Below are 25,459 nucleotides of genomic sequence, written 5' to 3' on the forward strand. Positions count from 1 at the left end.
CTGTGTAAAACCGAAACATGTACAGAGTGAGACGTCGTTACGTTTCGGCCTATCTTTTCCGGCACCTGCTGATATACGTCAAGCTAACAACATGTAACCGGAAGAGACGAAGGTGTTTTATTTTTGTTAACACCAACACATTTGCCAGAAGGAATGCTACAACCAGACTCACAGCCTCATAGACTTACAGCCTCATAGACTGACGTGTTCAGTGGGAAACTGAAGTGCAGAGAAATAGTCCATGTGTTTATTTTGAAAATCGTGACAGGAAGTGTGATGATTGTGTCTGACTTTTGGGCATCACCTGCTGCAGCAGAGCAGAGAGGAGAGGAGAAAGCACAGTGGACAGTTCTGAGGTACCGGCCGGGCTCACTGGACCCATCCTCTCCTCCGAACACACTACAGGACCACATTAACGTTTAATGTCAGCACACAGAGCGAACTCTTTCACCGACACCGGGTCAGTCCTGCGCTGACACAATTTTATGAAGCCCAAAAACCGCAATTTAGGAGCGACAACGGACCAATCACAGTAACAGGCGTCGACACTTCCAGCTCACCTCGCCTGGAGATGGAGGTCCGCCGTTAAGGGCTCGGGGTAACCGGACTCGGCCCGAATTTCGCCAAAATTACGACGGGAATCAAGTACAGCTGCCTGTCTCCCGGCAACGGGGCAGACCACCGGCCGCTCGTCATGTCTCGTGCCAAGGAGCGGCTGAAAGGCGGGAATGAGACCAAGGACAGCGTCACTCTGCTGCCGTGCTTTTATTTTGTAGAGGTGAAGCATCTGTCTGTCTATCTATCTATCTATCTATCTATCTATCTATCTATCTATCTATCTATCTATCTATCTATCTATTGATCTGTCTGTCTATCGATCTGTGTCTATCTATCTATCTATCTATCTATCTATCTATCTATCTATCTATCTATTGATCTGTCTGTCTATCTATCTATCTATCTATCTATCTATCTATCTATCTATCTATCTATCTATCTATCTGTGTCTACCTGTCTGTCTATCATGAGGCCTATGATGATTGTGCAGGTGATGGCTGACAGGCTGCTGTGTGACTGGTTTGGTTGGCTGATATCTAGTTTGACAGTGACTCTGACCAGCTGACTGACTGCTGGGTGGACTGATGGTCTGGAACCAAATGTCTCTGTATGAGAGCCGATGGATGGACGCTGTCCGTCCGTCAGTCAGGCTTTATGTGTTTGTGGTGTGTCTGGTTTTGGGGTGGATGGTGCTGACAGACCAGGCCTCTGGCAGCTCTCTCATGAACATGAGTTGTAAACTCATTGGGGCTGTTGTCTAAGGAGGCGAGCAACCACACTGAATCCCACAATCAGGTTAAACAAATAAACCTTCTGTTCTCATTCTGGTTCCTCGAGCATAAGAAGATAGTGCAGAACCTCACATGCAGCCGGCCTGGCTGTAACAGCACTGGTCCAGAGAATCTGTATTCACCTCGTCCCTGTTCAGCCTGGTCTCTCTGCAGCCAGTGACACTGCAGTCTCCACAGACCATAGTGTGATTCCTTGTGTGTGTGACAGTTTTTGGGACTGGATTCAAACATTTATACAGCTGTCCAATTCAATATTTGGGATTATCTGAAGTGCCTCATCATTAGTCAAACCACTGTGATGACAACTATCCAAACTGTGCTGCAGTTTTTTTGACACATTTCATTGAATCATCAGTATTAAGATGGCCCCCATTCAGTCCATCACCATCAGATCAGTGTGTTCCACGGACTCTCACAGTAATTGTTCCTCCCGAGGACTGAAGCCTCCAGTGATGCTGCTGCATTTAGTTCATCCGCCCGCAGACTGTGGAAGAACCATTCTGTAGGCACCACGATGTGCCCCTCTTTCAGCATTTAAATATTAGGATTATCATTATAGTTTAGTGGTCGTCGTGGTGGTGATAGTAGTAGTAGTGGCCTGTTACAATCCCCTTTGTTTGGACATAACCTAAATACCCAGTAGCCTGTCATGGTAGCATCACATTGAAGTATAATCACAGCAGCTGAGTGAGAGCCTCAGATTGATGAAATGATCTCTGCCACATGAGAGAAAGTCACTTGTGTTATAATCACTCCCATTCTGTGCTATTGAAATGCAGCACATGTAATCTCTGCTGCTAAAGGTCCCTCAGTCAAAACTAAACAAACAGCGGATTCATGTGGGATCATGGGAGTTGTTGTCTTTATTGTTAAACATCCACCACTGCTGATGAACATCTGTCGTGACAGATGTTCACAGACCAGGTGCTGTTTAACCTCATCTCATTTGTTAGTTTCCTTCATGTTAGGTTTAGTCTCAGTGGCCTCTGACTCTCTCTGGAAGTTATAACAACAGGTGACAAGTGAAACGCACTGTTACCTTGAGTAAATACAGAAGAATTTGGGATACTGTAACAAAATATAGAACCATGATCACTGATAGGCGGACCGCGGTCCAGGTCTGGACCCAGCCACCGTCCTATCTGGACCCAGACCTATAAACAATTTATTATTGAGAACAAATACATTTTGACGGAGCCTTTCTGTTTTAACTGTCACAGCTTTTCTAGCCTTAACGGCCGACGAAACTCACAGACCAGTTGCGTGTGATATAAGTTATCTTGCGTGATGTTATTCAGCCATTCCAATCAAATCTGTGCTTTCTGACACCCATGGCGACTTGAGACAGTGAGTGACAGACACACACAGATGAGAGACAACAGTTGGGTAAATAAGTGAGTCAGAGAAGAGGTATTTCACTCAGCTCTGTTTTGTTGTCCACGTATCTCTTTTTAAAGCATGCTGTTAATACAGAATGGACTCTCATGTTCATTCTTCTCAAAGGCAGTTCAACACCATATGTGTCATATGTTTAGAGAGGGCCGATTATTAAAAGCAGCAATGTGAAGTGCCACTATGAGATGAAGCACAAGTCTTTATAACAAACAGTCCAAACTAAGGGCACAGGAAATAAATGATCTATGATCGATCCACCAGAATCCTCACATGTCAATCACTGCCCAACAGCGTGCGAAAGTTAAGCTAAAAAAGACAAAAAGGGGAAAGTCAGAGGACACTTTGTATTTATCTTATTTTAAAAGAGGCACATTACTCAAGCTCTCTGTGGTGTGTTATTTTCAAATGCAGCCCTTTTTTACTTGAAATGTGATACGAACATTTATTTATTATCAGAATGCTTCTTATAACTCTCCCAGTTCAATGTGTAAACGGACTATAAATATTGTTGAAATATTATAGAATTGTAGATTTTTTTATTTGACAGTCAGTTGTTTACTACGAGGGTAAGCTACTGCTAATGCTAGTCTACTTCAATATACTGTTGGGCTGCACAATAAATCGCAACATAATCAAATCATACTATGACTAAGCGCAATATCCAAATGAGAAGAAGCTGCAGTTGTTTGATAAATGTCAACTGTGTGACCAACAGCATTATGATGAAGTAGCTGCAGAGACGTCCTGGACTACAGGTCTCCTTCTACAGATGTAAGAAAACACGTTTGTTTGGTTCAGACCCCAACAAATGTCACATCTTCAGGGTTTTAATAGTTTTTTTCAGAGAAAAATGGAAAATAGTGATGCCAAAATGATCATTCCCACTAATTATAAATCACATTGCAATTGCAATATCTGTCAAAATAATCACAATATGATTATTTTTATTGTGCAGCCCTAATGTCCGTATATGGCACTGAATTTTAATTGTAGACATTATGATGTTCTCTAACTTGACCTCTGATATAAACAAATGTCGAGTTGTTTTTAGACATTTTAATGCAGAAATGTTACATATTATACAGCATATAAAAACATTTGCACAAGGATACCTTCTACCTTCATGTAGTCTTGGACTGAGTGCCTGTATAGTGGACTGAGTGCCTGTACAGTGGACTGAGTGTCTGTACAGTGGACTGAGCGCCTGTACATGTCTTGGACTGAGTGCCTGTACAGTGAACTGAGTGTCTGTACAGTGGACTAAGTGCCTGTACAGTGGACTGAGTGTCTGTATAGTGGACTGAGTGCCTGTACATGTCTTGGACTGAATGCATGTACAGTGGACTGAGTGCCTGTACATGTCTTGGACTGAGTGCCTGTACAGTGGACTAAGTGCCTGTACAGTGGACTGAGTGTCTGTATAGTGGACTGAGTGCCTGTACATGTCTTGGACTGAATGCATGTACAGTGGACTGAGTGCCTGTACATGTCTTGGACTGAGTGCCTGTACAGTGGACTGAGTGTCTGTACAGTGGACTAAGTGCCTGTACAGTGGACTGAGTGTCTGTACAGTGGACTAAGTGCCTCTACACTGGACTGAGTGCCTGTACAGTGGACTGAGTGTCTGTACAGTGGACTGAGTGCCTGTACATGTCTTGGACTGAGTGCCTGTACATGTCTTGGACTGAGTGCCTGTACAGTGGACTGAGTGTCTGTACAGTGGACTAAGTGCCTGTACAGTGGACTGAGTGTCTGTACAGTGGACTAAGTGCCTGTACAGTGGACTGAGTGCCTGTACAGTGGACTGAGTGTCTGTACAGTGGACTGAGTGCCTGTACATGTCTTGGACTGAGTGCCTGTACATGTCTTGGACTGAGTGCCTGTACAGTGGACTGAGTGTCTGTACAGTGGACTAAGTGCCTGTACAGTGGACTGAGTGTCTGTACAGTGGACTGAGTGCCTGTACATGTCTTGGACTGAGTGCCTGTACAGTGGACTGAGTGCCTGTACATGTCTTGGACTGAGTGCATGTACAGTGGACTGAGTGCCTGTACAGTGGACTGAGAGCCTGTACATGTCTTGGACTGAGTGCCTCTACAGTGGACTGAGTGCCTGTACAGTGGACTGAGTGTCTGTACAGTGGACTGAGTGCCTGTACATGTCTTGGACTGAGTGCCTCTACAGTGGACTGAGTGCCTGTACAGTGGACTGAGTGTCTGTACAGTGGACTGAGTGCCTGTACAGTGGACTGAGTGTCTGTACAGTGGACTGAGTGCCTGTACATGTCTTGGACTGAGTGCCTGTACAGTGGACTGAGTGCCTGTACATGTCTTGGACTGAGTGCATGTACAGTGGACTGAGTGCCTGTACAGTGGACTGAGAGCCTGTACATGTCTTGGACTGAGTGCCTGTACAGTGGACTGAGTGCCTGTGCAGTGGACTGAGTGTCTGTACAGTGGACTGAGTGCCTGTACACAGGGCCGCCCCTGGCCAAATTGGGGCCCTAAGCAGAATTTTATTTTGAGGCCGTACATGTCTTGGACTGAGTGCCTGTACAGTGGACTGAGTGCCTGTGCAGTGGACTGAGTGTCTGTACAGTGGACTGAGTGCCTGTACATGTCTTGGACTGAGTGCCTGTACAGTGGACTGAGAGCCTGTACATGTCTTGGACTGAGTGCCTGTACAGTGGACTGAGTGCCTGTGCAGTGGACTGAGTGTCTGTACAGTGGACTGAGTGCCTGTACACAGGGCCGCCCCTGGCCAAATTGGGGCCCTAAGCAGAATTTTATTTTGAGGCCGTACATGTCTTGGACTGAGTGCCTGTACAGTGGACTGAGTGCCTGTGCAGTGGACTGAGTGTCTGTACAGTGGACTGAGTGCCTGTACATGTCTTGGACTGAGTGCCTGTACAGTGGACTGAGTGCCTGTACATGTCTTGGACTGAGTGCATGTACAGTGGACTGAGTGCCTGTACAGTGGACTAAGTGCCTGTACAGTGGACTGAGTGCCTGTATGTCTTGGACTGAGTGCCTGTACAGTGGACTGAGTGCCTGTACAGTGGACTGCAGAACACAACTCAGTAGCAGCCGTTCTCTGTTCACCACTTGAATCCTCCACCTGAGGATGCAGGCAACAGGCTGGAAAGCATCAAGACAGGTTTAAATGGTATGAATGATCAAAAGTCTTGGGACTGTATGGAGTCTTGTTTGCTACTGCCCACCCCCTGCTTGCAACATCAGGTCTTGAATGTGAGGTTGAAGTGGGTTAAAAGAGTCCTGCTCAGAGCAACAGTGCATACTGAAACATGTACTGGCAGGTCTCACTGTGACACACTCAGTAACTCGGGGTGTGCATCTCTCCCTTATAGGGCTGCAACTAACGATTATTTTGATAATCGATTAATCTGTCGATTATTTCTTCGATTAATCGATTAATCGGATTTTTTAAAAATGCACTAATTTTATTTACATTATAGGGAAGAGAAGAACGAGGAGACGAGTTGGTTCTCAGTTTGATCCAGCACATCCCTGGCATCATTTATTTCTTTCTCAAATAGCCATAGACTAAAACAAAATACATACAAATGTATGCTGTACGTGTGCAAAGATATACCGGTAGGCCATAGGCCATAGACTAAAACAAAATACATACAAATGTATGCTGTACGTGTGCAAAGATATACCGGTAGCCTTTTTTTGTTTTTTAAATTAAAGTGCACAAAAAAGAGGTATTTTACGTTGCTTGAATGGACCTGAGCTGTGTAAACAATAATAAATTATAAAAAAGTAAAAAATGAAATCACTGAAATCACTGTTAACAGGATTTTTCTACATCAAATGGCTCTAACAACAGGCCATGAACCTTAAAGGTGGATTGTTTATGCAGACTCACTCACTCACTCACTCACTCACTCACTCACTCAGTAAGTCAGACAGTCACTCCCACACCCATATTTCTACTCCTACAAAAACTTTGCATTGCAGTGCAAAAATGTTAGCATGTCCACATGCTCCTGGCTAAGACTAGCTCTCTTCTTGGAAGCTATGTTTCCTGCTGCTGAGAACAGCCGCTCAGATGGTGTGGAGGTGCCAGGGATGCATAAGTAGGACTTTGCCAGCCTGGCCAAGGTAGGATACCTGTCCTCATTAGCCTTCCACCAATCTAATGGACTTTCTTCTTTGGCAAGGGGCTTCTCTCCGAAGTAGGTGAGTACTTCATTGCTCACTTGACTCTGGAGGTCCACAGCTTCCCCCTCTCTGTTCTCTTCTTCACCATCAGAATCCAGGAGTGAGTCCAGTAAAGAGACAGGAGCTGCAGGTTTAGCTGCTGCAGCAGCTGTAGTGGTGGAGGTGGCACTGGTTATTTGGTTACAGCCACGCTGCTGCTCATCCATCACCCTTCTTTCTTTGAGTGCCAGGCTGTGCACTTTGTTTTGCACGTGCAGGACTTCCTCAGGTTTTAGAAACTTAAGTCTCTTGAACCTCGGGTCCAGGGCAGTTGAGAGGATCACTGTGTTTGGTGCTGTGTCTGAAAAAGCAGTCTCCCTCTTCCATCGCTGTTGAAGCTGCTCCATAGCAGTGACTTGGAAAGCCCGCATCGGGGCTGACTCGAAGGCAGCACTCTGGGTGGACTTGAGTAGCCCCTTCACAAGTGGCGGAACTGCAGAGATGGTTATGTATTTCTCCCCACTCATGAAGACAGTGGCACATTCAAAAGGCTTAAGAGCTGTAGAAAGTTCTTCCAGCAGGCTCCACTGGTCAGCTTTCAAATCCAGGTACCTTTTGCCCCTCTGTGTGACAGAGGGGTCCGAAAGGGTTGCCGTTACAGGCCATCTTTGCTCAATCAGTCGCTCAATCATATAGTATGTGCTATTCCATCTGGTGCTTACATCCTGCACAAGCTTTTTTATTTGCTCAGGTGGGCCCATTTGTTTCTGTTTCTCTTTTAACTTGTTGCTGGCTAGCTCACTTTTTTTAAAATGTTCCACAAGACATCTTGCTGCCCCGAGAGCCTTATCAATGCTTGCGTGCTTGAGTGCAGAGTTGATCACGAGTTGCAAGGTATGGCCTGTGCAGCGTACAGAGGACCACCCATGCTTCTCCTCCAGTATGTTTGCCGCTGCCACAACATTGGCCCCATTGTCATGCACAATGGCAATGATCTTGGTAGGAGGAATTTTAAACCTGGCTACTCCTTCCTCCAACCACTCAGCGATGTTGGCTGCAGTATGTCTGTCCTGCAGTGGCATGGTGGTAAGGCAAACTGACTGCATGTTCCAATCATCTGTGATGAAATGGCATGTAATGCCAAGGTAGGCTTCGGTGGCTACACTTGTCCAGGCATCAGTGGTGAGAGCAATCTTGCTGCTGCTGTTGTTTATTGCAGTCATCACTTCCTGGACTGTCTCTTGATGTTTCCTCTCCATCAGCTTTGTAAAATGGGTCCTTGAGGGAAGAGTGTAACCAGGCTGCAGGGTGTGGATCATTGCTTTGAAGCCATCATCTTCCACCATTGATAGTGGCCTCATGTCGGTCACGAGCATGTTGAGGATGCTATCTGTCAAAACAGCTGCTTGCCGTGGTGTGCATGGTGCATTATTCCCCACCACGAAGCCACTCATGGTGAGTTGTTTTTGTCTGAAATTAGAAAGACTGTATGAGTATGCATAAAAGCACAATTATTAATTTACATAAAATTTAATACAGGCCTTGTTGTTTTAGTTAATTATTATTGCTTATGTAAAGGCCAGTAACCCAAAGGGCAAGTACAGACTAGACTTTTGACAACACGCACGCACGCACACACACACGCACGCACAATAAATAAGGGACAGGAGTCAGGACTAAATACAGAATTATATCAGAACAGACTGAAAGCTTAGCGGGCCAGCTAAACGTTCGTTTCACAGCAAGTAGATCGTTTCGTTTATCTAACGTTAATACCCACTGTTTGCTTGCCATCCAGCTTGACAAGCATAACTTAGCCGCTAACGTTAGCCTTGTATTGCGTTACGTTAGCCGGGTAATCTTGTCGAGCAAACAGCGGCTATTACAGTTAGATAAACGAAACGAACTACCTGCTGTGATATGAACGTTTCCTCACCGCTACGCACATGAGTCTAATCTTTTGTTTAATGAAAATCAAGATGAAGATTTTGTAGTAACATTAGCTAACTTACCCAGCCGAGCTCCCTTCCCCGGCGGCGTCATCCATGGCACCGACATGTTTCCTTTTTAAATGCTCTCGCATTACGGTTGTGCTCCCATGCCAAGCCAGGTTCATTCTGCATAATTTGCAGCTAACACTTTTTTTCGTTTTTGTCAAAGTGAAGTGCTCCCACACTTTTGATGACTTCGGTCTTGCGGTTTTCTCCCCCTCCGACATGTGTGTTTTCTTTAAGCGCCGCTGTGCTCAGACAAGGTAAGTGACGTAGAGGCTCCGCGACACTTTTTTTTTAAGCCAGTGACAGGCTGCGACCAGGCTGCGACGCAGCAACTGATCTGCAAAACAAACGGCTCTGCGGGCCAAGTTAATCGCTACCCAACGAATCGATAATCAAATTCGTTGCCAACGAATTTAATAATCGATTATTATCGATTTTATCGATTAGTTGTTGCAGCCCTACTCCCTTATAAGACGATTCAATATGTATCTAGATACATGAGCTACAATACGATTCAGGGACGATACTTTTTATTATGAAATGATGCGATTCCAATTCGATTCGATCTGGTTTGGGTACGATAAGATACAGATACAATTCTTTGTATCATGTAGACGTTCATTTTCTTTTAGTAAGCGATGCCACTTTCTATAAAAGTGGCATTGCTTACCGTCAAATAGATATTTCATAAGACCAGGGAAGCCTATGTATTATTCTTACTATTATGTACATCTGTATCTTAATCTACTTATACCTCAGTGTATAAAAACACACGTGTTGTCTCATCCCGATCTGATGAACAACTATCCTGTTGTCTGGATCTCCATGAGCAGGGTCTGTCTGAACTGGATCTGTCTACATTGGACCTCTCTGAACTGGATGTCCCTGACTGTCTGTATCCTCTGCTTCCTAATAATAACCAGTGTATAAAATCACACCTATGATTAACAATCAGACAAATGTTTACTACTGATAACCAACTCAAAAGTTGGATTAACTTAACAGTGTGCACTGTACAGCAACTGTCAGTAGACAGTAAACAGTGTGCAGTATGGTTAAATAGCAGTACATAATGTCAGTAGACAGTTAACAGTGTGCAGTATGGTTTAATGCAGTACATAATGTCAGTAGACAGTTAACAGTGTGCAGTATGGTTCAATTCAATACATAATGTCAGTAGACAGTAAACAGTTTGCAGTATAGTTCAATTCAGTACATAATGTCAGTTGACAGTTAACAGTGTGCAGTATGGTTCAATTCAGTACATAATGTCAGTAGACAGTTAACAGTGTGCAGTATGGTTCAATTCAGTACATAATGTCAGTAGACAATGACAGTTAACAGTGTGCAGTACTACCAGCAGTCACAGAATACAGCTAATGACAGCAACACGTTCAAAAGCAGACAGGTCGTAAGTCCTTAGCAATAAAATGTGCTATAGATGCTGTGGTTACCTTTGACCCGCCGAGTTGCGGCTCAGTTAAGGCTGGAAAAAGTGTTTAATCTTTGTGTGTGTTCTTGCTAGTGCTAGCTTTACTAGCACCCTCGTCGTCTGCACAGGTTTCACCAAGCCGTCTCACCAGGTGAACGCTAACATTTGTTGTGCTACCACTGTACTTAAACGCTGCTCTACAGAGCTTACAAATGGCGTGTTTTTTGTCCAACTTTCCGTCCTTCTTATAAAATTCAAATCTCTTTCCAAACTTTTGATTTTAGATTTGACGGTCGGCATTGTCAGACATGTTGCTTTTGTTTCCTTGGCAACGCTACGCTAACGTATCTGTGTCGCATCTCACGAGAGTCTCGCACTGACCTTTGATCTTCTACGAGAGTTTGAAGACACAGTGGCTGTGTCTGAAATCACTCACTCACCCCCTTCTCCCTACTCACTACATAGCGGAGTCCAACATAGTGGACTATATAGTGAGCTCATCGGCAGAAAGAAAAAAGCACTTTCGGATACTACTCAGGCGCCGTTAATTACGTCACTGCTGTCGCACAGTTGAAAGGTGGACTATCTGTAATAAAATTAAATATATATTAAAATTAGTATTTAAAAAGTATACCGTTAATATTGAGTCAAAACACAAGCATTTTAATGTACATCCCGAAATCTATATACTATATACATGTATGTGTATATTTTAACACCATTTTCGCGCCACATCTTTTGTCTCTTTTATCTTGTACCGTGATCAAAGAGCTATAGTTAGACCCCATTTACTTTGCAATTGCATACGAGTCTCAGAACTCCCCAAAATGCCACCAAACATCAATTTATCTATATTCTTACTCACCATCATTGTCAGATTGTAAGTATAAAGATGAAGGATTTTACATTTATACAAGACATCTAAATCATTAATGTATTGTTAATGTCAATAATTCACTTGTATTGTCAGACTACACCCCCTCCTGTGGAAACAGACATGGCACAACTTTGTTCATAAATCAGATTAGATGGATGGATAGATAGATACTTTATTCATCCCTTAGGGGAAATTCAGGTGTCCAGTATAGCTCATAAAAACACACATGAATAAATAAGTTAACAACAGCTCATAAAAACACACACGAATAAATAAGTAAACAACAGCTCATAAAAACACACACAAATAAATAAGTTAAAAACAGCTCATAAAAACACACAAATAAATAAGTTAAAAATAATTATTATTGCATTTCATTTTATGAAATTTTATGTTGTATTTATTTTTTTACATTTTTTTATTTTTTGGACATATTTGTTGGGTATCCAGGCTCAGTGCATGACTCTAGAGTCCTGAAAAATAGCCCTCTTTATCCACCTGAGGGCTACTGCATTCTAGGGGATGGTGGATACCCCTGCATGTCCCACCCAGTTGCCCTTGTAACCCCCTACAGAGAGCCTGTGAGAGGTGTGGTCGCTGGGAGGTGCAAAGGCTCGTTCAGCCATAGAACAGGCCTTTGGCATCATGAAGACCAGATGGCGATCGGTCTTCTTCAAGGCTTTGGAGGTGCACCCTGCATTTGCCGTGAAGGTCATTGCCTGTTGTGCCATCTTGCACAACCTCTGCATCAGGGATGGGGACATTCTAGAGCCTGTCGAAGAGGTTCCAGATGATGGAGGTGAGCAGCTTCAGCAGGACCTGCATTGTGGGGAACAGCTGCATGGGCGCATCGCTGCTGCTCTGTCTGCACCGGACAACACTCCTCAAGCTCTTCAAGAGCATGACTATTGTTAAAAACTATAAAAAAAAAATAAAAAAAAGAAGTACAAAGTCAAGTTTTTTGGTTAGGTTATACTAAGTACTATAGTACTTCTTAAGTTTCAAATGATATTGTAAAGTGCTAAAAGTTTAATAATATAATCTTTGATTTGTTTATGTTAGTTAAGGAAATGTTGATGTTAGAATTTGCCTTGTAAATATTAGTACTCACTTTTTGTTAATTATTATTGATAAATGTTTATATGTTAGAATTTGCCTTGTAAATATTAGTTTTCATCAGTTTTTGTTATTGATAATCCATTGAGTTAGGGTATTGTTGGTATGTTGATATGAACCTGTCTCATTCCCTGGCTCTGGTGTGTCACTGTCTGAGTCAGGTGGCACTGAATCAGGGGACACTGAATCAGACACAGAAGGGTTCTCTCTCCATGCTGAGGCAATGAGGCATGGAGGCTGAATAGATGGCCTGGCTCCTATCACCTCATCCATGAGGGAGAACCACTTCTGTGTCCCAGCAGTAGGCTCCCCTGATTCAGTGCCACTTCCTGTCGGTGGTTTCTATTCCATTCAATTTTGATAGACGGTAATTTAGTCACAAGATAAAACTACTTTCACCTTTATTAAGAATGCACATCAATATAAGATGTTCCTTCACAATAATGTGACAGCTCACTCCCATCGAAATGCTGAGGCAAAGCGTTTGCCTGAGAAGAGGTGGTCCTTCTCTCTCCTCAGGCGGATAAGTTTGGACACATCGTCGTCAGTCCCTGAAGGGATTAAAATATGATATTTTCTCTAGTGCTGATGTGACACTCCAACTTAATTTCACTGCTAACAAATTAGAAAAAATGTAGCTCATCAAAGTTAGTTTTCACTTAGCGCCGCTGCTAATGGCAATTACAAATTACTGTAGGGAAGAGGGCAACAGTTAGCTAACAGTCAGCTAACATTAGCGAGCGTCGCTAGTGTTAGCTAACAGTCAGCTAACATTAGTGAGCGTCGCTAGCTGTGAATTATGCCATAACACTACTAAGCAACTTTTAACACAAACTTCAACACATCCATATATATTTTTTTGTTAAAATTACTCACATTTGTAGATCAGCTCCCTCTCCGCGACCTCCATGTGTCCGTCCGACATTTTTCTCTCACCGCAATGCATGATCGTAAATATTGCTTGGTTAGTGACCATCGGTTGTACAGTCCTGCTCACCATTATTGGCACCCATGAAGTTTAAGTACATAATGTGGAATATCTTCTGAAAAAAATGAATCAAGTGAAACATTTTTTTTCTATAGAGAACTCGTGTTTGATACAAAAGAGCAAATGATAAACAACAATTTAAAACAATAAACAATGGGAGGAAAAAATAGAAAAACTTAAAGCTTGCTGTGTCACTGGTATTGGCACCCTTTGTTGTAAATCAGTATGGAAACACATTGTGACTCACCTGTGGTAAATCACAAATGAGAATCATCTGTGATAAATTGTCTGTGCCCATGTGACATGAATTAGCCAATGAATGATGACTTCCCTGTTTTAAAAAGCCATCTGTTATCCCCTGTTCCTTTGTCACAATGGTGAAGACAAAGGAGCTGTCTGAGGACATCAGAAGTGCGATAATTGGCAAACACAAGACCTCCAAAGGGTATAAGGCCATCTCCAAAGACCTTGGTGTCCCTGTTTCAACAGTGCGTAATGTTATTAAGAAGTTTGCCAAGCATGGAACTGTCAAGAACCTCCCTGGGCGTGGGGGGAAGAGAAAAATTGATGAGAGAAGTCTTCGAAAGTTGGTGCGAATGGTGGAAAAAACACCACGTCAAACATCCAAAGACCTGAAGGCCAACCTGGAACAGTCTGGAGTCATGGTTTCAACAAGTACCATACGCCGCACACTAAACCAAACAGGGCTTCATGGGCGAAGGCCAAGGAAGACATCACTGCTGAGGAAAAGACATAAAAAGGAACAACTAATCTTTGCCAAAGAGTACCTGGACAAACCACAATCCTTCTGGGAAAATGTTCTGTGGACAGATGAAACAAAAATAGAGCTTTTTGGCAATGCACACCCACAGTTTTTTTATAGACTACACAATGAAGCCTACAAGGAAAAGAACACCCTACCAACAGTTAAGCATGGTGGAAGATCCATAATGCTGTGGGGCTGCTTTGCTGCATCTGGTACTGGAGGCCTTGACCGTATCACAGGAATCATGAAATCAGAGAATTATCAAGAGATTTTAGAGCGAAATGTCCTACCCAGTGTAAGAAAACTTGGTTTGAGTCGAAGATCATGGGTCCTCCAGCAAGACAAAGACCCAAAGCACACATCCAAAAGCACGCAGGAATGGTTGAAAAGGAAAAAATGGACTGTTTTAAAATGGCCAGCCATGAGTCCTGATCTCAATCCGATTGAAAATCTTTGGTATGAGCTGAAATCTGCCATTTGGGAAAAGAAACCTGCAAACGTTCAAGAGCTTGAACAATTTGCAAAGACAGAGTGGGAGAAAATACCAGCTGAGAAGTGCAAGAAGCTTATAGAAGCGTATAAGAAACGTTTGGAGGCTGTCATCACTGCCAAAGGGTGTGCAACCAGATATTAAAGAGGGGTGCCATTATTGCTGCACATGCTGTTTTTTCTGTTTCTTCTTTGAAATTACAATATGTAAGTTGAAAAAACAATTTTCTTTGTTAAATTACTTTGGACCTCCGATTAAAAGATCCTGATGATATAAATTTGGTACATTTCCATTTATTTCTGACGATACTGTAGAGGTTATGCAAAAAATGAAGGGGTGCCAATAATGGTGAGCAGGACTGTACACTACCTCTCGCGATGCATTGTGGGATACTTTGAGTCCACTATATAGGGTATAATAATTCCCACTAGACATTCGGACAGCACTACAAAATGGCGTACTCACTATGTAGTGCACTATATAGTGAGTAGTGAGGGATTTCGGACACAGCCACTGAGGAAGTTGCAGCATAGCAGCTTCACTCAACCCATTCATAACATTAAAATCGGGCCATCGACAGCTTCACAGTACATTTAGATGATATGATGATGATGAATGATAAGATGCATGTAATATATATAAATTAAGGGATTTCTCTGGTTTATAATGAGCATATTTTCAATGATAACAGAGATTAAGCAATATGCAACACTGTAGCGCCTTTAAGCAGTCCTTCCATGTAGGGCTGGGCAATATGGCCTTTAAATGATATCACAATATTTTTAGGCCATATTGTGATATACAGTATATACCATCACAATAATTTTGACCAAACAGGCCCTACTTTGATATCAATAATTGTAGGGGTGACTATTGGTACTTTTATTTAATACGAACACAGTGACATTATTGATAATCATCAGTAATGTGGATGTAGGCCTGGGCGATAAATCAATAGCAGTATATATCAGCGATAGACACGTCAACGATAGCAATAAGAAAATAGTTCAATAAAATGTACAAAACGATAGTTTCATGTGTACGCATTAAAGATACTTATGATATCCCTTGATAATGGAGGGTACTACCAGTAACACGTCAGCAGCCAGTCAGTTAACAGGTGTGTAGTTCAGTTGCACCGTCACCATGTGACTGACAGCAACAGAACAGCGTGTCAGAGGTGTTACTGTGGACCGCAGTTCTCATAAGAGAGCGCAGACCAGGGCAGATAGTCCACTCTTCTATAATATATGTATACACTGATCAGCCACAACATTAAAACCACTGACGAGTGACGTGAATGACATTGATCATCTCATCACAATGCGATGTTCTGCTGGGAAACCTTGGGTGCTGGCATTCATGTGAATGCCACTTGACATGCACCACCCATCCAAACACTGTTGTTGACCAAGTACACCCCCTCATCACAACAACACTACCCGATGGCAGTGGCCACCCCAGCAGGACAATGTGCCCTGACACACCGCAAACACTGCTCAGGAACAGCTCGAGGAACACAATAAAGGGCCCAAGGTGTTGACCGGGCCTCCAAATTCCCCAGATCCCAATCTGATCGAGCATCTGTAAGACGTGCTGGAGCAGGTCTGATCCATGGAGGCCCTACCCCCCAACATACAGGACCCAGAGGATCCACTATAAAACGCCCGGCTGCCAGACACCACAGGACACCCTCAGAGGTCTTAAGTCCATGTCTTGACAGGCCAGAGCTGTTTTGGCTGCACAAGGGGAACCTTCACAATATTAGGCAGGTGGTCATAATGTTATGCCTGATCGGTGTATGTATGTCATGTCTGCTTAAAAAAACACAACAAAGTCGGCAGTCAGAGTGAGCTGAATGGGTCGGTACAGGACTCTCAGTCAGGGGACCAGGGTTTTTATCCTGCTCTCGTATTATTTTCTGTTACTGTCTGGTTAGGAAGGAGACAAAACTACTCAGTTTGGTTTAGGAAAACAAGAAAACTACATGTGTAAGCTACCAGAGGATTTTTGATAACTGTGAATGTGGATTGTGAAATGGAGTCAGTGTATGTGTTGTGTTTCCTTACTAATCCTCTTTACTATCATCTTCTACATTTTAAGATGTCTGGTATTTATACACCAGGACTAAATGCCGTATCTTGCCCCATGATTTGGATCTGTTCCATGATATAATGGAGTAGTTTTTTCCATAATCCTGCTGACGGACTGAAGGCAGTTCCTCCTTGAGTGGGGTAAAAATAAACAGATGGTTTATACAGTGTATTAAACACCAGACAGTCCACTGTATTGAATATTGCCTTAAAGCAGTCCCACTCGTTGATTTTCAACATTTCCCACAAGTGCTTCACAGGGATATTAAAGGGAAAGCTGTCTTAGTGTAAAAGGAATGAGGAAATCTCTGAGAGTTGATCAGTTTCTATGACAGGGGTATTCAACTAAAATTCAAATAGGTCCAGTTAGAGAAAATTTCCTCAAGCAAAGGTCCGGAACATCATAATGTCTAACTTGCGTTATGATTTAGTGTGATATTGAAGTAGCCTAATAGTTGTATCAACGTCTGCATGTAATCAACAACTGACTGTCAAATCAAATAAAGAAAGAACAATTCAAAAACATTTCGACAATATTTATTGTCACTTAACATTTAATTATACAGATATATAATACTGTAGATAAGTATTATTTTCTTCTCTCTTTAAGGAAAAGAAGGGTTGCATTTAAAAATAAAATAGTGAAAATAAAAAGCTAAAAATTGTGCATCTTAAAATAAAGTACTTCATTTTTGAAAAATAAAATAAAGTGTAGCAGCAGCTTGAGTTTCCCTTTTTCTTTGTTAATGTTTCACATCTTAACAGTCCCAACCAATTTTACAACAGATAGATCTCAACACATCTTAACAATTGAACAGTTTTACAGTTTCTCTTTCATTGAGCTCTAGCTTGTCCTGCCAGGATTTTAAATCTGGGCTGGAATGGTGTCGGGGCCATTCTCATACACATCTGCAGGTGCCAATTGGGGAACCTGGAATGATATTTAGTTTTAAAAATGTTCATTGTGGAGAATGAATGATGAATGAACCCATTCTGGGTTGAAAGCTCTGTTTTCGCTGTCCACTTTTCTCTTCTTAGAGAGCGCCTTGTGTGGTTATTTTTCTCTGTTGTCTCCGGCTCACTCATCTCTCTGTCTTCTCTCCCTGTATGGCTCACTCGTCTTTCCCTCTGTCACTCACTTCTCACCTCTTTCATCTGTCTGTATTCAGAGTCGCAATGTTTAACGCCTGGAATGCACAGATTTGATTGGCTTAGTAGCATCACGTGGGAATGGCTTAACTTGCATGCAATTGGTCAGAGGATTTCCTCATCCGCTAAACCAGTACTGTAAAGTCTAAAAAAGCTGCGCCGGTCAAAATAGAAGTGCCCGGTCGAAATTTAAAATACTTAAATAATTTATTGACTATAGGTCCTGGTCCGTATAGGACAGCATCTGGGTCCGGACTTGGACCGTGGTCCACCTGTTAGTGACCTATGTTCTATGATATACCCACCACATCCCTCAGAGTCTCGCCTTTGGCTTATAGTGCAGACATTAGTGATAACTTTGTGTTCCTCAATAACCGTGATGACATTATTATTCTCTCTGAAAGCTCCTCCTGAGTCACAGAAGACATTATATGGACTGAGATGTAGTTACAGTGACGTGTAAAAACAATTTCATCACTTCATCTTGATGAAATGTTCTCTCAACACAAGCCTTATAACAGCAGGTGATATCTGTAAAACCCAGGTCAGGTAGTTTTGTCCAGAGTTGATGTGCTGAGGTGGAGACAGGAGAGCATGCACAGATAGCTTCTGTGGCTGTCTGAGTTGATGATGGCATCTGTTACTTGATCTGAATGAGCTGCAAATTTGTATAATGCCTGTAACACATGCAGGAGGTGAGCATGGACAGTAAACTGTATTATTAATGTGAAACAGACATTATGATGCTACGTTGATGCCTTGACCTCAGATCCAGGATAATGACAGTAAATACAAGTAAAATACAAACTTTGCTTCCCTGTGTGAATGCACCACATGAAACACTTACACACTCATTTGTACATCACATGAGGTCCTCTGGTGACACTGGTCCTGTACACATCAGGCTCATCACTTTAATGAGACTGTGCTTTATGTCAGGAAGAAACACAGTATCACTAGAGAAAGAGCAACATTTATATGAAGTACAACACAGTAACGAGTCTGTCCACAAGAGTAAAGAGTCAAATGTAGAGGAGTGAATCTTAACTGGCCTCACAATCTGATTTGATCACGATTCATTATGTATCCCATATACAATACGCAGTCAGATGAATCCAGACCCACCTTTTTATTGAGAAAGTCCTTTAAAAATCAGACTACAGCAGTCTACACTGGGGGTGGTTGGTGTCCTCCGCCACAGAGGAGGATCCCTCTCCCAGGACGGACACACATGCAGTAGATGTCACCAGTACAGAACAGAGCAACACAATCACAATTACTTCAGACTGCTTTCTCAATGAGGGCCAGCTTCAGAAAAGGCAGGATGCTCTTTAAAACTCAAGCTCCAGGATGGATCGTTGCCAAGTTCAGCCCAGTTTTAGATTGGATCAACTAAAAGTTTTGCCATTTTCTGTTCGTTGTAGCATGCTGGAACAGTGTTGGAGTATTTAGTATGAAGGGACAGTCAAGAGAAATTGTGTGAACATTAAGCCTCGTTTGAAGTGGATAGATTCAAGCGGTAGCAGGATAGATGTGGAAACATTTTCACGTTTCTCTTTGTGGAACTTCATATTACAACACAAGCTGAGCTGGCTGTGTTGTTAATGTGACATTAAACCTCCTTCTGCTCTGTGATCCTCAGTATGTGTGTCTGTTGCTGCTGGATGTAAATGTTCTTGATAGAAAAGCCCCTCAGAGAAGGAATCACATGACATTTACTAATAAACCCACATTATCAGGCAGGCTGTTCTCCAAAACACTCACAGGCCTGGACCTCATCTTTATTCCTATTTGAAGCCAATAAACATGTTCATTTTTAAAATGTCTGTACTGCCCTTGCAGCACGTTCACTTGTGCAAAGCTAGACAGCCAGTTAACATCCAAATAAACCAATAAACACACAAGGCTTGACTTTTCTTGGTTTTACTGAAGACTTGTTTCCACATTTGCTTCAATTGTAAAACTGAAATCTTACAGAGATAAAACATAAATCAGTACACAAAACTTTCCATGTACATGTAGAAATTACATATTATACACACACGCTTTATCTATGCCAAAGCAAACACTGTACTTTGTAAAAAAATAGCTTAACTAACACAATAACTACAAGTTACAAGCCAATTGCAGAACAGAGCTAGCTGCTGCTAATTAGTAGAGCACATGTTTAGCTAACCCGATAAAAGAAATCTACAACATGTAAAAACTTTAAGAATACAAGAATATAGATAATCTACACTACTCACAGACATGATTTCCAAGGCAGAAGCATGACAGAGAAGCCTCCAACAGATTCATGCACCGAGCAGTGTTCATCTTGCCTGCCTGAGCTCAACTGAAGCATGTGTTGCAGAGTATGCGTGACTGCATCAAACTATGACCAGTAGGTGGCAGCACAGAACATGAACTAATACAGATAAATCAATTGTTTTTGACCTTTTAACTTATGAAGCCCACTTTTTAAAGCTTTTATAATCTTTAACTTATTGAAATTATTTATTAACTTAACTTAAAGGCAGCACAATGTCTTTTCTTTCTTAACATACACCAATCAGGCATAACATTATGACCACCTGCCTAATATTGTGAAGGTTCCCCTTGTGCAGCCAAAACAGCTCTGACCTGTCAAGACATGGACTTAAGACCTCTGAGGGTGTCCTGAGGTGTCTGGCACCAGGGCGTTTTATAGTGGATCCTCTGGGTCCTGTATGTTGGGGGGTAAGGCCTCCATGGATCAGACCTGCTCCAGCACGTCTTACAGATGCTCGATCAGATTGGGATCTGGGGAATTTGGAGGCCCGGTCAACACCTTGGGCCCTTTATTGTGTTCCTCGAGCTGTTCCTGAACAGTGTTTGCGGTGTGTCAGGGCACATTGTCCTGCTGGGGTGGCCACTGCCATCGGGTAGTGTTGTTGTGATGAGGGGGTGTACTTGGTCCACCACAGTGTTTGGATGGGTGGTGTGTGTCAAGTGGCAGCACCCAAGGTTTCCCAGCAGAACATCGCATTGTGATAAGATGATCAATGTTATTCACCTCACTTGTCAGTGGTTTTAATGTTGTGGCTGGTCGGTGTATGTTCCCTTTATTGCCAACAGAGTGATAAGAGGTAGAATCATGTTTGACTGAATGTCACTGTTATTTTTGTCATACTGTGATATAATACCATCACTGGATGTGCTGTGATCTAAAATAAAAACAAGGTTTTTACATAGCAGCTCTGAGACAGGGCACTCTGCTGCATACCTCTCTCAGAGCTGGACAGCAAAGTCTGCAGCACCTCTTCACAGTGGCTGAATAGCTATGCTTGCTGTATTCTTTAAGGCTGCAGACATTAGTTCAGGGTGAAAACTAATGTGGTTCTTCAGATTTGTCATCTTACCAAAGTAAGTCCTTGTTGTGAAGCAGATTTTATACACAGCATGCGTCTTATCCAGTCTGTGCCTCCCAGTAAGTTCATCAATCTGAAATGTGGCCAGATGTCTGCTTTCAAAATACTGGGTGTTTTTTTTTATTTCTCCCTGCCTCCCTTTGACACGTCTCCCAACATAGAAAAGTAATGTTAGCCTAATGTCTGCCCACAGTTCAGTGCAAGAGACAGTATTATTTTGAGTAGGCTGCAAACTCCCAGTGATTTTCTGTCTCTGCAGTGATGCAGAATCCACCACGTCTGCATCCAGATGCATCGTAGCATCAAGGAACTTCTACACCTCTAGTAAAATACATAGCAATTATTCTAACCATAATTCAGCAGTTATTAGCATGGTGGGATGTAACTCCAGCTGTGTATGAGTATGTGTGTAACCATAGATTTAAAATATACATAATTTCTATTTAATATCTACGTGCGTAGAACAACATTTTTTCACAGTACATGTCTGTAATCGGGGTAAACATGTAAGTTGTAACCATGGTAACACAGACTCATTGCTTCAGCTTACATTAACTGCATCGGGCTCTGGTCAGGGCAGAACACCTCTATAGTTTGAGTTTGAGTCGAGCTCGTTTGCTTCTCTGTTTGACTCCATGTGACTGCATGGAGAAACACTGTGATCCAACCATGATCCCACCAAGCTATAGGCAGTGCTGTACATTATGTGTTGGCATTAACTTAAGCATTAAATAATGGATGAGTGACTAATGAGGGGAAAGCCTGCTGGCACTGTTAGTTTTTGCTGATTTTATGCTTTTCTCAAAATGTTGCAGTGTTAACTGTAAACAGAGTGTGTGATTAAAGATAGTTTCATCTTGGCATCTTTCTCTAAAGTCAACAATGTTGTGAACTCTAGTGAGAACACACAGATAGCACATCAGTATCTGTTAGTGTTGGCTGATAGGACTGAATTTTCTTTGCATTAAGTCAAAAACATTCTTAATCTATCATAATTATTGCTTGTTTCTTCTTTCTCTTCCTGACAGAGCTGTTCTGTGTCTCCTACATTTTCTATTTCACACACTGTCACATCATCCTACCCACTAACTGGCTGCTAGGCAACATGGCCCTCTGAATGGGGTGTATTTTTATATCTGTGTGTTCAGGGCTAGAGACGTTAAGAGGAGAAAAACATCCCTGCTGCAGCCTAGTTTCCTCTGTGTGCACAGTGGCCTCTGAGGCTTTGGTTGATATGTCTTCAGATTGTGTATTCACTTCAGCGGGTATGCATGATATGGTACCCTGGAGGATTTACAACCGGGAAGTTTATAATTAAAGGTTTGCACGTTTGTTCGTACCATTCAAACATACATCAATAAGCACACCAGCAACCCTATCACTGATATTTATTTATTTATTTTACTACTATCAATGCTGTGACATCCCTTCCTTGCTCCTGGTTGACTTCAGTCTTATACTTCTAACACTGTGATGGAGGTTTAAAGGTTGTAGACTGGCTTCTCTGGTTTGTAATCGCGAAGTGTGTGTCTGTTAGAACACAGTCTATAATGTTCCCCCAAGACTTAAATAAAGAATGAAGCAGGAAACAGTCGATCCCTTTTAATCCGGTGTAAACAGCGTACACTTACAGAAATGATGTGTTGTGTGGTTAAGGCGTGTGGTTCTGGAATAAACCAAAAACAAAAACAGCCATCAATAAACATATGCTTGACCATAGCACACAATCCGAAATAATAATCTAATTATCATTAGCATGAAAATATAGGAAACATCATAAACAGAAGTAATCAGAAGTAATATACATGATATAATATCACATATATGTAACTGACAACAAAGGAAATAGTCAGTGGCATTAATATAACATAAATGACCATTTAAACCATCAGCGGTGATAGCTAACACTGCTAGAAATACACACTTAAGTACCAGATACAATCTCAACTAGCAGACTGATAAACAGATGAGATATAACAACAGTGAGAAAAATGCATCCAGTAAATAAACAATATAACTTACGTTTCTCTGGACGCACACTGAACCACAAACGGCGGATCAACCAATACAAAGTAGCAAACTCAACTTCATCCACCCACTATACACACATCTCACCGTCGTCAGTCTCTTCTTCTCTCTCTCTCTCTCACAATCAGCGGCGCTCTGCCTGATTGAGCGCGGCAGCGCCCCTAGTGGCTAGATCCACTCAAATCACCTGCTCTGTCATACAATCTTCAGAACAGCCGCCCCCAAATTTGCTCCAGCAAATTTGTAGTATTCAGTCTATCACTGTCAATTTTCTTCTGGTACAGCAGGGAGTCTGATAATATGGCTCACAGGTTGGACATAGGTGCAGTCCCGAACTTTGACCTCCGCTGTGCGAATCAGACCATCGGCCCCAGGGAACACCTTCTCGATATTCCCAACAGGCCATGATGCTCTGGGCAGTTGAGGATCGACGATCATCACGATGGTATCCAGCTGAAGAGGGGATGTGTCCGACTGCCACTTGGACCGGGTTTGCAGTGTGGGCAGGTAGTGACGCAGGAACCGCACCCAGAAGCGATCGGACAGCACTTGACAGGCCCTCCATTGGTGACAGCTGAGCAGCTCTGAGTCATGATACACTGCCTGAGGTAGCGAAGGGTCTGGCCACCCCATCAGCAACAGATTGGGGGTGACTGGGTCCGGGTCTGCTACATCGGATGATACGTAGCGGAGGGGCTTGGAATTGAGGATACCTTCAATCTCAATCAGGACGGTGGTCAGCACTTCGCCACTGACAACCTGTGACCCCAGGGTAGCAGTCAGAGCAGCCTTGATCGACCTGATTTCCCGCTCCCAGGAGCCTCCAAAGTGGGGGGTGCTAGGCGGGTTGAAGCAAACCTTTATCTGGTACTCTGCCAGCTGGACTTGGAGAGAAGGATGGAGGGTTTGGAAGGCTTCTTGTAATTCCCTCTCTCCACCTTTAAAGTTGGTGCCTTGGTCCGAGAGCAACTCTGCTGGTTTCCCGCGATGAGATATGAACCTCCTTAAGGCCATCAGGAAGGAGTCCGTGTTGATGCTGGACAGCACTTCAGTATGGACTGCTCTCGTCGTGAGGCATTTGAAGAGCAAGCCCCAGCGTTTCTCATTCCGTCGGCCGACTTTAACCTGCATCGGACCAAAACAATCACTCCCCGTAGAGTAGAAGCCTGGTTGATGCACTCCGGGCATGAGCGCTGCTCTCTTCTTATGGCCTCCCGGCCACGAAGGATCCAGAACCTCCTCCTTAGCTCCGCGAAGAGTCGTTCTGCACCAGGGAGTTTCAGATCATGGTCGACCTGTCGGATGAGCAGCTTGGTCACAGCATGCCTTGGGTCAAGGACTACAGGGTGGATCACATCGTCCTCCAGATCCTGACAACGCCGCAGTCGACCTCCTACCCGTATCAGCTGGAATGTCGATCATATTCTGGAGCCAGTGTGATTAAGCAGCTGGAGGAAGGGACTTGTTTCCCAGCTGCCAGACACTGGACTTCTTCTGAGAAGCTGTCTCTTTGAGCGGACCGCAGGACGCTGAGTTCCGCTTCCTTGAATTCCTCGGCTGTAGGAGTCCCTTTAGCATCAGCAGCTGCCCCATGAAGATACCCTGCAGTCACCTTCACCAGTTCACTGAAGGTACTAAACTGCTGAGCATCAGGTAAGGAATGGTGGGTGCCGGTTACCGTGCTAACCAGGCAGGTTGTGGGCCTTCGCAGCTCCTCAGCGATGTCTTCACTTGTTGTGACTGGATGCACTGGCCACTGGTTGGGTGGCAGCCGCAGGAACGGGGGTCCATGGATCCAATGATTCTCACCTGAGAGATCCTGCAGGGATTTTCCCTGGGTGAGGTTGTCCGCTGGGTTCTCTGATGTCTCCACGTAGCGCCAGGCCTGGCTATCAGTCAGCTCTTCAATTTCTGCAATACGGGTTCCTGCAAACACCTTTAAGCGGCAAGAGTCCGATTGGATCCAGGCAAGAACAGTTGTGGAGTCTGTCCACATAACCACTCTCAATATCTCTACTGTGAGCTCTCGGGTTAGCACGTCTGCAAGCTGTGCGCCCGTGAGCGCAGCACACAGCTCCAACCGTGGCATGGAGAGCTGACGCTTGGGGGCCACTCTGGACCGGGCTGTCAGGAATGCTACTTCCACATGCCCCTCTGTGTCTTCTGTGCGTAGATATCCCACACTGCCATACCCACATTGAGATGCATCACAGAAGATGTGGAC

At 43.3% G+C, this 25,459-nt stretch overlaps 2 protein-coding genes across 2 annotated transcripts in view; one reads left to right on the forward strand and one right to left on the reverse strand.

The window, feature by feature from the left end:
• Positions 1–694: 694 nt before the first annotated feature.
• LOC141017205 (phospholipid phosphatase-related protein type 4-like) overlaps positions 695–25,459 on the forward strand; it is a 131,415-nt gene continuing 106,650 nt past the window's right edge. Inside the window, exon 1 of the mRNA XM_073491856.1 lies at positions 695–778. Within this exon, the coding sequence (XP_073347957.1) occupies positions 695–778 (84 nt within the window). The remainder of the gene's footprint in view (positions 779–25,459) is intronic.
• Positions 6,373–9,117, reverse strand: LOC141016928 (E3 SUMO-protein ligase ZBED1-like). The gene is made up of 2 exons (XM_073491523.1): positions 8,923–9,117; positions 6,373–8,380 (listed from the first exon to the last, which is right to left on the reverse strand). Exons 1-2 carry the CDS (start codon positions 9,024–9,026, stop codon positions 6,706–6,708), a joined length of 1,779 nt encoding a protein of 592 aa, XP_073347624.1. The 5' UTR covers positions 9,027–9,117; the 3' UTR covers positions 6,373–6,705.

The sequence above is a fragment of the Pagrus major genome, chromosome 21 (assembly GCF_040436345.1).
Source record: "Pagrus major chromosome 21, Pma_NU_1.0".
In the NCBI taxonomy this organism is placed as follows: domain Eukaryota; kingdom Metazoa; phylum Chordata; class Actinopteri; order Spariformes; family Sparidae; genus Pagrus; species Pagrus major.